The following is a 14,671-nucleotide window of genomic DNA, read 5'->3' as shown; positions in this document are numbered from 1 at the left end:
CATCATCTTACCAGGGTACTGGTTTGACTGTCAAAAGAACCAAAAAGACAACCAGGTCACTTGAGGCAGATCTCAGGATGAATGGTCTACCCTCAGTTGGGTTTGCTACCTGGCATAGAAAATGGGAAGAGGAAGAAGACTGAAACGTGACCCATTATCTATGTGTATGAATAGATGTACAAATCACACTTCTCTGTACAAGAGCCTCTTCCCTACAATTTCCTTCTTAGTTTCACGATAGCTGATGGCATAGGATTTGCCTTATCAACACTCTGTTGCTGTTATTATGTTTTCCCCAGTTCTTTCTCTAAAAGGAACAAGCACAGGCCTTAGAAGTAGATGGAAATAAATTTGCTAGCCATTTGGGAAAAAAAAATCAATTTGCAGAATTATCCTACTCTAAAGATAAAATATATATCAGATCATTAAAAAGTGAGCTTTAAAATTTTTTTTAATGTTTATTTATTTTTGAGAGGGGGAGGGCAGAGAGAAAGGGAGACACAGAATCTGAAGTGGGCTGCAGGCTCCAAACTGTCAGCACAGAGCCCATCATGGGGCTCAAACTCACAAACCCGTGAGATCATGACCTGAGGCGAAGTCGGATGTTAACTGACTGAGCCACCCAGGCATGTCAAAAAAGTTACTTTTTTAAAAAGATTTTTAAAAGGTAGAGGTGAATGAATGTTGGCCTAATCTCTAGATGGTAGAACTTTCTAATCTTAAAAAGAACATTTTTTAAAACCTGGTACATTTTGTTCTATAAAGATGGAAAAAAATTCCTTATGAGTCAGATAAATAGAAGTGAAAACTGAAAACTGGGAAATGTATTTGTAATAAACAGGACAAAAGTCAATTTCCTTAAGTATACAGAAATATATAAATCAATAAAAAAAACATACACATGAGATACTATGTCAGACGGAATCTAATCTCCCCAGTTACTCTCCTTTCTGGTTTTGTTGTGGGCAGCAAAGTATTCAGTTTCAGGGGAGGGATCATGATTGGTCTAAGCCAAACATCTGAATCCCACTTCCTGATTTCTCAATTCCCTTGTAGCAAGGGTGGCCTTATGATACGGTTCTGGTCAATGAGACATCAGGAGGAATCTACTGGGACGGCATACGGGAAAGCTTTTACTTCCATGATAAATGGCAGGTATAATTGGCTCCACCATCTTCCCTTCTTCATGCCTGGGACAGAAATGTGATGTTCAGAGCAGTTGCAGCCATCTTGTGTCACAAGACACCATCCTGACATCCTACACCACTAACCCAGCTAGTGGTTGCCTACTTCTAGATATCCTGTTATGTCAGAAAAATTTGTCCCAAATTTGTTAAAGCCATGGTTAGATCTGTTATGTATGACAAAGAGCATTTTGAACACAAATCCCAAAATAAAAATAGGCAAAGATATGAATAGACAACTCACAAACCATGAAGTGTACACATATGAAAAAAGTTCAAGTTCATTATAACCAGTGCTAGAAATTAAATTAAAATTTTCTTTCTTTTTTTTTTTTTCCTACAAAATTAGCAAGGATTTTTAAAAATAATAATACCATCCAGGTCTGGGAGGGTAAGATAAAATAGTAGGCTTCCCACACTGCTGGTCAAGGTGAAATTTGGTAGAACATTTTTAGGAAAGTAATTTGGTAACAGGTCACAAGAATTTAGAAAATGTGCTATAAACTAATGATTCTACTTTGTGGAATTTGCCCTACAGAAACAATTTAAATGGAATTAACAATGTTATCACAAAGGTTTGTCACAGTGTTATCTAATAAAGCAACACGAAGCAAAAAATAAGAAAAAATTGGGGCGTGTGGCTCAGTCGGTTAAGCGTCTGACTTCAGCTCAGGTCATGATCTCACAGTTCTCGAGTTTGACCCCCACATCGGGCTCTGTGCTGACAGCTCAGAGCCTGGAGCCTGCTTTGGATTCTGTGTCTCGTTCTCTCTCTACCCCTCCCCCATTGTGTCTCTCAAAAATAAATAAATGTTAAAAAATTTTTTATTTTAAAAATAATAAAAAAATCAAAGTGGCTAAAATATTAAAAGATTAAATTATAAAATATATGTAAAACAGTATGCAGCCACAAAAAATGTTTACTATGAATCTTTAATTTGAAGGGGTGATTTTTATGTTAGATGTTACATAAATAAACAAAAGCATACACAATATGATCACAACTGTATAAAGTCAATGTGGGAGAAAACAGTTCGATGGTTCCTAAATAGTTAAATACAGAGTTACGAAATATCACAGTAATTCCACTTCTGGGTCTATACTCAAAAGAACTGCAAACAGGGACTCACATCCTTGTAGGTGAGCTCATAGCAACACTATTCACAATAGCCAAAAAGCGGAAACAACCCAAATGTTAATCAACAGAAGAATGGATAAACAAATTGTGGCATGTACATACAATGGAGTATCATTTGGTTATAAAAAAGCACAAAGTGTAGATAAATCCTACAAGGTGAATCAACCTTGAAAATATTAAGCTAACTAAAGCAGATGCAAAAAGTTACATATTGGATGGTTCCATTTATATGAAACATCCCAAATAGGTAAATACATAGAAACAGAAAGCAGATGGGTGATTACCAGTAACTGGGGGGGGGGGGGGGGGGGGGGGTGTAGGAGGAGGGGCTGAAATTAAGAAGAACTAATGGGTTTCATTTGGGGTGAAGAAAACATTTCCAGCCTTGTGCCCAATTATCCCAACACCATCTGTTGAAAAGACTATCCTTCATTGAATTGCCTTTGCACCTTTGTAAAAAAAAAAATATATGTGTGTGTGTGTGTGTGTGTGTGTGTGTGTGTGTGTGTGTGTATGTATCCATTGGTTGTATTTTGGGGTCTACTTCTGGACTCTATACTGTTCTATTAATCTAAAGGTCTTTCCCTTCACAAATACTATGCTATGTTGATTACAGCTTTACGGTAAAGCCTTAAAATCTAAGTACTGTGATTCTTTCAATTTTATTCTTCATTTTCAAAATTGTTTTCTCTATTCAATTCCCTTGCTTTCCTAATGGTTCATTCCTACTATATGGAAACTCAATAGATTTTGTTTATTGATCTTATATCCTATCACCTTGCTACATTTACTTCTTAATTCCAGGACTTTTTTTTTTTTTTTGGCAGATGTTTTTGGGGGATTTTCTTTTTTCTTTTTTAACATTTTTTTAAATGTTTGTATTTATTTTTGAGAAAGAGAGAGACAGAATGTGAGCTGGGGAGAGGCAGAGAGAGAGTGAGACAGAATCTGAAGCAGGCTCCAGGCTCTGAGCTGTCAGCATAGAGCCTGATGCGGGGCTGGCTCAAACTCACGAGCTGTTGAGATCATGACCTAAGCCACAGTCAGACGCTTGTACATCCTTGTACAAAGATTGTACATCCTTGCTTTGTTTCTGATCTTTGGGAAAAAGCATTTAGTCTTTTACCATTAGATATGATGTTGGCTATAACTTTTCTTGCAGATGCCTTTCATCAGGTTCTATGTCTTTCTTGCCAAGAGTTTTTATCATGAATGCGTGTTCAATTCTGTCAAATGCTTTTCTGCATCAATTAATGTGATCACACTTTTGTTCTTTAGACTGTCAGTACGGTGGTTTACAGTAATCTATTTTAAAGTACTGAACCAGCCTTACTGTTACAGGTTAAATTGTGCCCTCTAAGAAAGACATAGGAGAGTCCTAACCCCCAGTTCCTCAGACTATGACCTTATTTGGAGATAGGGACTTTACAGAGCTATTCAAATTAAAATGAACTCATTAAGGTGTGCTCTAATCCAATAGGACCGGATGTCCTTACCAAAAGGGGAAAATGTGGACAGAGACAGACGCATACACCCCCTGTGAAGACTGGTGTTACACTGCCACGGGCCAAGGAACCACCACAAACTAGGAGACGCCCGTAACAGATCCTTCCCAAGTGCCTTCAGAGGGAGCACCCTCCCAAAACCTGGACAACACATCTTCTTAACAAATCTGGAGAACAGAGCTGTGGTTGCCGGGTTACTCTTCCATCTGCCCCCAGCCCCCTTCCCCCTTCCACTGCTGTGAAATGCACTGTTTTAAAGTTGAAACCAAAGCAACCTTGATAGAAATATAAAACACCACAACCTTTCCTTGGGAAGTGGGGAGTTTGGTCACAGCAGCCCCCAATTTCCTCTTTCATCTAGAAAGCCTAATGCACGTGGAATGAGGAAGCTGGCTCCTGTGGTATGCCAAGCTGAGACTTTAAGTATGGCCTTTAAACAGGGCCATTGACAATGCCAATAAGGAAACATTCCTGAGGAAAGAGAGGTGAGCCTACAGCTCTCAAATATGGGGCCTATGCAGAACTAACTGCAGACAAACAGACCCAAATTGCTTCAGCAGGGCTCGAAGCCAGCTGGTTCAGTCTTAAGACTCATGTGTGCCAACAGGAATAAAAATGTTTTCGGACTAGGCTTAACCTGACCTTTTTTTTGTCCTTGGCTTCCCCAAACCTTTCTTTCCCTTACTTCGCATTCCTTCACAGACATAAGTTAAGGTCCAATTAATTAAAGCATCTGCTAGGTGTGTGATACTCTCCATCCCTAAGACAATCCTTGACCATGTCAAGATTGACTGTACAGAACCTAACGTACCCACGGATATATTAACATTACAATATGTATAAAACATAATCAAGAAAAGGGCAGAAAAACATCCAGGTTTTTTTTTAAGACAAATTATTTTGAAAGATATGAAGTTTAAAAAGATAGTCAAATATTTTGTATTTATTATCAAAAGAAATAGCCATCGGGGTATCTGGCTGGCTGGGTAGGTAGAGCAAGTGACTCTTGACCTCAGGGTTGTAAGTTCGAGCCCCATACTGGTATAGAGATTACATAAAAAATATAAAATCTTAAAGAAAAAAGAAATAGCCATCATTTTTAATAACCCATAATAATTATTAGAAATAAAATAATAGGAAAATGGTTAGAGTCCCTTTAAATATCATGCCCAAGAGATAGCCATCTTAACAGTTTGGAGCATATCCTTACAAAATGCATACGTGCTTTTTCTTTTTTTTTCTTCAAAGTTTAATTTTGAGAGAGACAGAGACAGAGAGACAGAGTATAAGCAGGGGAGGGGCAGAGAGAAAGGGAGACACAGAATCTGAAGCAGGTTCCAGACTCTGAGCTGTCAGCACAGAGCCTGACGGAGGGTGCGAACCCATGAACTGAGAGATCATGACCTGAGCCGAAGTCAGACGCTAAATGGACTGAGCCACCTAGGCACCCCACATACATCCTTTTTAAAACATAAATGGTTACCTGCAATTTTTTCTATATATGGCAAATAACCACCGGTTGTACCCTAACATCCATTAGGCCCCTTTTTTTTTTTAATGTTTACTCTTTGAGAGAGAGAAACAGAGCATGAGCCGGGGAGGGGCAGGGAGAGGGAGACACAGAATCTGAAGCAGGCTCCGGGCTCTGAGCCGTCAGCACAGAGCCCAACATGGGGCTTGAACCCACGAACCGCAGGATCATGACCTGAGCCTAAAACAAGAGTTGGACGCTCAACCAACCGAGCCAACCAGGCGCCCTTTTTAGGCCCTTTTCTTTAATGATATTAGTTGGGCACATGGCAAGCTGGAATTGTATGTTCTCTAATTTCATAGTCAGTGTAAATAAGCGGGCTTTTTAAAAATTATTATTTTATTTTCTAAAGTTATTTCTACAGCAAACGTGGGGCTTGAATTCACGACTCTGAGATCCAACGTCACACGCTCTTCTGACTGCGCCAGCCAGGCGCCCTGGAAATGAGAGTTTTCAAGTGAAAACATCTGTCCTCTTACAACTAGATGGGCGGTGTAGGGCTAATCACTCCAACCTTTTGCACGCCATGGTGGAGGCAGTGCTGTGTACTAATTAAGTGCACGCGGACTTCACGAATCCAATACTCCCTGCACTATTATCTCAACCACGTTACTTATCTTCCCTACCCTTCCCCTGCAGAATGGAGATTAACAAAAAGAGCCCTTAACTCATCAGAGGGGTGTGAGAATTAAAATGAGAAAGTGTACATAAAGAGTTCAGCACAGAGCAAGGGCTAAATAAATATGGGCTATTACTACTGTCATTATCATTAGGTTTTGACAACGATAAAAATACTTGCTCTGGGGGCACCTGGCTGGCTCAAGTCGGCTGAGCATCGGACTTGGGTTCAGGTCATAATCTCACGGTTCGTGGGTTCAAGCCCCCCATTGGGCTCTGTGCTGACAGCTCAGAGCCTGGAGCCTGCTTCGGATTCTATGCTCCCTCTCTCTCTGTGCCCCTCCCCCACTCTCCCTCTGTCTCTCTCTCTCTCTCTCTCAAAAAAAAAAAATAAAATAAACATTAAAAAAAATACCTGCTCTATCAGATTATGATGAGGCTAAACAGATATGAAAGACTTTAAAAGCTAAAAGAGTTATGTCACAAAGGCTAAAAAGGACACTGTCCCCAAACCTTGCAGTACGAAGCTACGCTATTATAGTAATCCCACATGTACTGCACAGGGAGACCCATCCATGGCAGTAACTAGACAGGAGAATGTGTTTGACAGAAAGAAGGCCCCTAGGATTAAAGGAATTAATTAAATTGGATGTTACTGGAAACTGCAGACAGCTTGGAGATCCATGTTAATCCACATCTTATTAAACGATCAGAACAAGCAAGCCTACCTGGTCCTCCTGTGACTTCCAGGTGGTCTTCATGGTCCCTTCCCGAGGTCACACGGGGCTCCTCCAGGGCAAGCTGCGTTAGTATGAACACTTCGCCCTACAGCATTTACCATCGACCAAAAACTTTCATAGACGGAAGCCATTTGGTGCAGAATCTGTGTTTTATTCTCTGCTGTATTCTCAGGGCCAACACAATGTCTGGCACATAGTAGATGTCCCATAAATAGGAGTCCAGTGTTTCCTGAAAATCGATCTCTTAGCCAGGGGCTGACTTCACCGGCTGGGACAGCAGAGGACAGGCAGAAAGCCTAGGACAGGAGACTGTGTGTCTTAGCTTTTAAACTCTGCAAGGTGCTACAGCGTCCACAGCTATGGACCCTCCATCATTTTGATAAACATTCCCCCTCTGGAGCCGCGGCTCAAGTACAATAGTATACATCAATCAGAAACAACTAAGTTCAGGGGGCGCCTGGGTGGCTCAGTTGGTTAAGCATCCAACTTCAGCTCAGGTCATGATCTCACAGTTGGTGAGTTTGAGCCCCGCATCGGGCTCTGCGCTGACAGCTCAGAGTCTGGAGTCTGCTTCAGATTCTGTCTCCCTCTGTCTCTGCTCCTCCTTCATTCAAGCTCTGTTTCTCTCTCTCAAAAATAAACATTAAAAAAACAAACAAAAGAAACAACTAAGTTCTGGAAAACCCTCCTGGGCCACAGCTTTGCCATTAAGCAAAGATAGTCTAAATTTAGACTTGCCATTTTACAACCTGATGGCATCAGGTGCTGTGATGTCTTATACTTTGTAAGTTTTCTGCAAGAGGAAAAATAAACATTTTTGATTTGTTGCTATCTGTTCTGTGAGCTGAGTAGTTGGTATAATCTCTCGGCACATTCTGTTTCGGTTACATTTATGAGACAGGGATGGGTGGCGTTGGGGGATGGACATGGGTGGTGACAAGAAGGTAGTTGTGTTTTTCAAAGATTTGTAAAAAAGTAAGATGTGGGCACCTGGGTGGCTCAGTCGGTTAAGCATCTGACTCTCGGTTCCAGCTCAGGTCATGATCTCATGGTTTCACGAGTTCAAGCCCCATGTCGGGCTCTGAGCGGACAGTGCAGAGCCTGCTTGGGATTCTCTCTCTCTCCTCCTCTCTCTACCCTTCCCCCTCTCACACTGTCTCTGTCTCTCTGAAAATTAGTAAATAAAACTTAAAAAATAATGTTTAAAAAAGATGCTTTTTAGATTTTATGTATTAAATATGTATACATATATGAATATATATATATTACATGTATTTGTGTATATACATGTGCACATGCACACACACAATTGCCTCCACAGTATGAGACAAGTATGGAGAAAATTTCCACCTGCCAATAAACTGTGACTCTAACTCTCAGCCATTTTTCCTCACTGTGGCGAGAACCACAGACTATGCAAGGCCTGAGAAGTCCTACCCGGAACTGTCAGACTGGAACTGAAGTGGTAATTTCCACCTCTTTCCATGGCTCTCAAAGTATTTCTGTAGTACAGATTTCAGACTCACAGGGCAGACGGGATAAATGTAACACAGACTATCATGCGATTCGGGGTTCAGAGGTGGGAGGAATCCTGTCTGGAGCGTGGAGGGGATCTGGGGAAGGGGAAGAAGGTAAAACACACTGAGTTGAAGTGGGGAGAGAAGCTAGGGATTTCAGAAGCCCCTGACTTCTGGCCCATGCAGGCCATGAAATTTCCCATCAAGGAAGTATTCGCTGGAAGCCTACTGCATGCTGGCACCTTGCCTGTCCTCGGGGTCTCTGACCTCTAAGCCACGGAATCCAGTACCCTTCCCCTCCTCTGCCTTCCTGGAGCCTCAGGAGACGGCAGGTGCCCAGCATTGCTGCCCAGCAATGCACATCACACATCCTTTCCCCATCCTAGCAGTGCTGAGCTCGAGGGCAGACAAGAAACACTCATGGCTGCCAGGCAAGCCCAGTCCTTCCAGCAAATGTTTACTGTCTGTCCACCACGTGCCGGGAGCTACGTCAGGCCCCAGAGATTCACCAAAAGGAGAAGCGTAGATTTTTGCCTATTTTTTTCTAGTTGCCATCCCCAGAAGAAACTGAAATAACAACACACAGTATTTTGTGTCTGCTTTTTCACAGACCAAAGACTCATAAGCATTGCCCCTCACCTGTATTCGTGCTGAGCTTGAGGGGTCTACACCAGCTTTACAACAAGATAGTCAGTAAAGGTAAAATTAAAATATCGAACTGGGCAAGATAGTTATCTTCACAATTGTCGATTACAATGACTGAACTTTTATTGGATATTTAAATTAGAAATGTCCCACTATGATGGTATTATTTTCCCACTATTTTTTAATACTGTAATTAATATCTGAGAGTAAATGTCTTGTTTTTCCTTGGGGAAAAATACAGTACAGTGGAAAGAATTTATTTGGGTTCAAATTCTAGCTGTCACTGGGGATCTGTGTGACCTTGGGCAAGTTCCTTAACCCTGAGACATTTCAGTTTCCTTCTGTACAAAGCCATCAACACAACTTACCCCCAAGGGATGGTGCTGAGGATTATTCAATGCTGATGGGTAAAATAATTTTTAAGTTAGATCTGCATTTAAATTCTGGCTCTGTTGCTTAACTTGGACAAGATACTCAACCTTTGTTAAGCTGTTTCCTTCTGTGTGAAACGGAAATTCAAGTGTGTGCATAACGAGGTTATTGGGACAATTAAACACATGTAACACGCTTAGTACAGTGCCTAATATACAGTAAGGGATTGATAAATGTGAGTTGTTATCAAAATCACAGTAATTACTATTATAAAAGGCAACACTTAATAAATGTTGGTGTGGCCATCTTCTCTACCCGAGACTCCTACTAATGAGAAATATCCAAGAATTGGACTGGGTCAAGGTTAAGGCATAACTTTATAGGTAGCACCATATTGTTTCCCAAAAGGATTGTATTCCACTTACAATTGTTATTATTATTATTATGCACTAACAAGATGCTGAATCTATCCATTTCATGCCTACCTTCACCAACAGTTTTTTCCTGTTATTCTTAAAAGTGGTATTTTGATATTACTTCCATTTGCATTTCTTTATCGCTGTGAGGATGAACATTTTCCCATAATGTTTTGTTTACTGTTGGGGTATCTTCGAGCATGAACAACTTATTTTTATCTTTTGCCTGTTTATCAGTTTGAATCTTAGTGTTTTTCTTCAGTATTTGAATAAACTCTTTATCAGGAACATAAATAATATTTAATGCAAATACTTTCCCACTAAGCTGGGGCCAGAGAGATCTGATACCGATGAGGGAAGAGCAGGGGCAGTTCTGTGTGTTCAGGACCATGTCTATGGGTGGGGCTATTGGGTCTCACACAATGAATTCAACTACTCTCTTGCCTTTAACATCAACCTCTGGGCATCTCTGGCCCCGCATGACACTGTGGTTCTATATTTCTGACTATAAGATACTTCTTAGCTGCTTTGTAGACACCTCAAGCCTATTATAGATATAAATGAACTCCTCAGTTGTGCCCCAACCAGCAAACTTGACAAACTTCTCCATTTGGTCCCTTATTGTTCTCGCCAAGATGTCTTTTTTTTTTTTTAAATGCTTATTTATTTTTTAGAGACAGAGAGTGAGAGAGTATGCACGTGCACACAAGGGGGAGAGGGGCAGAGAGAGGGAGACAGAGGATATGAAGCAGGCTCCTTGCTCTCAGCACAGAGCCCGATGCGAGGTTCGAACTCACAAACCGTGAGATCATGACCTGAGCCAAAGTCGGACACGCAACCGACTGAGCCACCCAGGCGCCCCTGTTCTAGCCAAGATATCTTAAGACTCTTTCTCAATTCAGATACTCTTCTTCCCCACCCATATTCCAAAGTTTGCATTAAGCCACTTCGCTTTTATGCAAGTCTGACATTAGTACCTGTTTTCACCAACCAAATGAAATCCGAAGAAGATTTTCACTTTTATGGAAAAAAGTAAAAAGCAAAAGTAACATTTAGCACATGTTTCGCAGGGAGGCTTTGTGGAGGCCGCGCACCCCAAGTGGCGAGAGTGGCCCTGCCAAGCTCCTTCCCTGGGGAGCTACACTCAGCACACAAGCTGTGAGTTTGGAACTGTGTGTGAGAGCGTCTGTGCTTTACCTTGACTTATCCTGGGCATCATTCATCAAGATGTGTCCTAAGGTTTCAGAAACACCTGAAAGAGGTTATTTTGGGGGCTAGGAAACTCAAAATTTCTTCCGTATCAATTAATGGTAATTGCCTCTTTGTTTTATGCCACGTTGGCTTATGAAGCTTTCACAGGAAATGCTTTCTTTTGGGATAGTGGGGAAAACCTGTAGAGCAAAAAGCCCTCCCAGAGTCTCTCAGACAGGCCTGTTGTACTGTCTCCTACATAATACTCTTGCATGGTAAGTCACGTGTCCTGACTTTTGATTTGGAAAATATGATCACAAAATGAGCAGCGGCAGCCAAGCTGACATGTTATCTCAGGTCTTCTCTGCATGTCAGCATCTGCTACTAAAGCCACGCACGTGAGCTGGTGAACAGCGCAAGGCCATAAGACTGCTACCCAGTGATGGGGATGTGATAGTGGGGTTCAGGAATTAACCAGCGGGAAAGAACGTACTAGAAATAATTGCCTTGAGCATTTGGCCCAAGTGTCCAATGTCCCTAAGTTATTTTTATTTTTATTTTATTCATTTTTGAGAGAGAGAGAGAGAGGGAGGGAGAGCACACAAGTGGAGGAGAGTGGCAGAGGGGGAGAGAGAGGGAGAGAGAGGGAGAGGGAGGGAGAGAGAGAGAGAGAGAGAGAGAGAGAGAGAGGAGAATCCCAAGCAGGCTCCATGCTCAGCACGGAGTCCGACTCAAGGCTCCATCCCACAACCCTGGGATGACCTGAGCTGAAATCAAGAGTTGAAGTGGTCCCTGGCTGGCTCAGTCGGTTAAGCGTCTGACTCTTGGTGTCTGCTCAGGTCATGATCTCACAGTTGGTGAGTTCAAGCCCCACATCAGGCTCTGTGCTGACAGCATGGAGCCTGCTTGGGATCCTCTCTTTCCCTCTCTCTCTGCCCCTCCCCTGCTTGTACTCTCTTTCAAAGTAAATAAACTTAAGAAAAAAAGTCAGACGCTCAACCGATTGAGCCACCCTGGTGCCCCCCTAAATCATTATTTAAAAAAATTAATTCTTAATGTTTATTCATTTTTGAGAGACAAAGAGACCAAGCAGGAGAGGGGCAGAGAGAGAAGGAGACACAGAATCTGAAGCAGGTTCCAGGCTCTGAGCTGTCAGCACAGAGCCTGATGCGGGGCTCATGAAGTGGGAGATCATGAGCCCATGATCATGATCATGGGCTCATGAGCCCAATGCGGGGTTCATGAACCCATGAACCAGGAGATCATGACCAGCCAAAATTGGATACTTAACCGACTGAGCCACCGAGGTGTATCCCCTAAGTTATTTTTATATTTTAATGATGCCATTTTAAAAATTATTGAGGTGATTATTTTTAATAGTTGAATAGTTACAGTACTGATCTTGTTTTAGCATTATGCCTTTTTCTGTTGATGCCCCAGTTAGGATATGAGTTTCATGCAGTCGGAAAAGGTGTTTCCGCCTTCCTTCTAAGGCCCAGCCCAATGACCGTGCCACCTATGAATACTTCTAACTCCCCGCAAAGGCGACTGCTATGGACACCATGAGCTACTATTGAGGAAACACAAGGCAAACATCAGGTCAAATACAAAAAGCCAAAATTCTCTTGAATGAAAATTAAAATACATAATATTACTATTTCTAAAACTACACGTCTTGAGAAGCCATGAAGCATCCTCAGTGGATACTTCCTTCCCTCCTCTTGTTCCCTAATTCTCCCCTCAGTTTCCCCAACTATATATACTGGATCACTTAAGCCCCATCCTCTCCAGAGACAGGAAACCCTTCCAAGGACACACCGCCAGCCCCCCAGTTCCTTAGTCCTTTTGGGAAATGTGTTGAAAACAAACTACATACAATTCTAAAGTCCTCCTTCCCCAGGCTGGGTGTGCCTGTGGATGGTGCACGTGCATATGTATGGGTGCACGCACGTGGATGTGTACGGGTGTGGACACGCAATGAGGAAATGATGGAGCCTATTTTTCTAAAGGCAGAACATGATGATGTGAAATACACATCCTCCAACTTCAAGAGATGTATCTACTAAAGAGCTGTGAAGACAGGGCTTTGGGTTCAGTGTATTCTAATTGCTTCTACAAAGACCAACTAGGGTTTTCCTAGGTGAAGCGTATCTTGGGAGGTTTTTTTCCTGGGGGGGCGAGGGATGGGCACTGGAATCTTTGAAAGGAGGGGGAAACCTAGAACTCACATCACCAAGAAGCTGCTCACAAACGAAACGGTTTGCCAAATTCCAATCAATGACACACTTTTTGGTCTGAGAGTGATGGCCCGAATTCCCTTCCAGGGTCAACCGGCGAAGGCCTTAGATGGGTCTATTCAAGAATCGGTGAGAAAGTCCTCGTATTCGTTCCAGGGCCTATCCGGCACTTTGCCAGCAGAAAAACAGGTTCATTTAGATCCCAGGCAACGATCTCTCGATTTTATTCTCTGGTATCTAATCCCTCACCTGTAACACTGCATAGTAAGGTTAAGGGTGAAACTGCGCAGCACTACCGGCAAGGAGACCCACGCGTTGTGGCCACTCCGCGCGTCCCAATCCGAGGCCAGCTCACTCCACACAACTTGGCAAGTTGCTGGAGTTCCGGCCCCTGGGGTGGGACCACTTCGCCGCCGGGGAGATGCCATCTCTCCCAGGCGCCGCCGACTGTCGGCGAGGGCAGAGGGAGGGCGACACCGGCGAGGGCGGACCGCCTGCAGGACCGGTGTCAGAAAGCACGTGGGTGCGCGCCCGCCAGGACCTCGCGCCGCGCAGCGCCCCCGCCCCTTTTCGCCCGTCCAGCCGGCCTCCGCCCGCGGCGACCGCTCCGGGGACGTCCGAGCCCACCCTGCCCGGGCCCCCGCGGCCGCCCGCCGCCCACGTGTGCCGGCCGGGGCGGCTCGGCGGGACCCACTCGGAAAGAGAAACGCTCCGAAGGCCGTGCCTGCCCCGGAGACGCGCAGGCCAGCCCGCCCGGGACGCCCACGGCCCCCGCGGGAGAAACCGAGCTCCGCTTTCCCCCGCGGGGCGGCGCGCTCCCCCGGAGGCCCCGACAGGTGCGCCGCCCCAGCCGCGCGCCCCCGGGCCCCCGCAAGGCCCCGGGAAAAGAGTGAGAGGAGTTGGCTGTGTACCTACCTGATCCTGGCCTTGTCTGCCCTCTGTAGCTCCTCATTTCTTTCCAGCACCTGAAGGATCTTCTTGGCTTCTTCTTCATTTAAGAAACTGAAATCAAACCCCTGAGGAACCTTCGTCATTTTCTCTCCTGTGTGTGAACTGCACTTCAGCTCCTTGGCGCCTTCTGTTACGAGGGCATTTTTCAAGGTACAGAAGACCAGCTTCAGGAACCTGATCCCATAACCAATAAGAAGGCCGCCCCTTTGAAAATCTAAAACTACAAAGTGAGGGAACAGCCCACACCTACGGGGCTCAGGTCGACAACACCTTAATGACATGTTTCGCTCCACCTCTCCAACCGGGAAGCGAAAGGCACGGCTCCGCCGACAAGAGGGAACCAATCCCATTCCAAGGGGGCGGGGCCTCCCTCGTCTCCTCCCCCCCACCCGCAGCCTCGGCCTATCAGACTTAATCAAACTAACAATTCTCCACAAGGCCGCACCTAGAGGAGGCCCGAGCTGAAGGGTTGGCGCCAACGTGCTGTGTTTTCGCTGTTGCTCTTTGCTCTCAGAACTCGAGCTGGACTAGTTGAAGGGCTGAGAAAGAATGCGAATCACAGTTAATCCTCCTTTTCAAACAAGAGCCCATAGGAAGTAGAATTGCAGTAGGAGCTTTGGAACTGG

General features: G+C 44.0%; 1 protein-coding gene across 5 annotated transcripts in view; it reads right to left on the bottom strand.

Moving 5' to 3' along the window:
- EXPH5 (exophilin 5) overlaps positions 1-14,361 on the bottom strand; it is a 77,535-nt gene extending 63,174 nt beyond the window's left edge. For 2 of the 5 annotated variants that reach the window (XM_053204143.1, XM_053204144.1), the window contains exon 1: positions 14,010-14,361. In XM_053204143.1, the coding sequence (XP_053060118.1) occupies positions 14,010-14,326 (317 nt within the window). In that variant the 5' untranslated portion in view covers positions 14,327-14,361. Of the gene's footprint in view, positions 1-11; positions 110-6,704; positions 11,503-14,009 lie in introns of those variants that run through there. The other 3 variants (XM_053204145.1, XM_053204148.1, XM_053204147.1) reach the window with 3 other exon arrangements.
- Between the last annotated feature and the right edge of the window lie 310 nt (positions 14,362-14,671).

Source organism: Acinonyx jubatus, chromosome D1, assembly GCF_027475565.1.
Source record: "Acinonyx jubatus isolate Ajub_Pintada_27869175 chromosome D1, VMU_Ajub_asm_v1.0, whole genome shotgun sequence".
NCBI lineage: Eukaryota > Metazoa > Chordata > Mammalia > Carnivora > Felidae > Acinonyx > Acinonyx jubatus.
The sequence above is the reverse complement of the archived record's forward strand: the minus strand, read 5'-3'. Positions and strand labels throughout refer to the sequence as shown.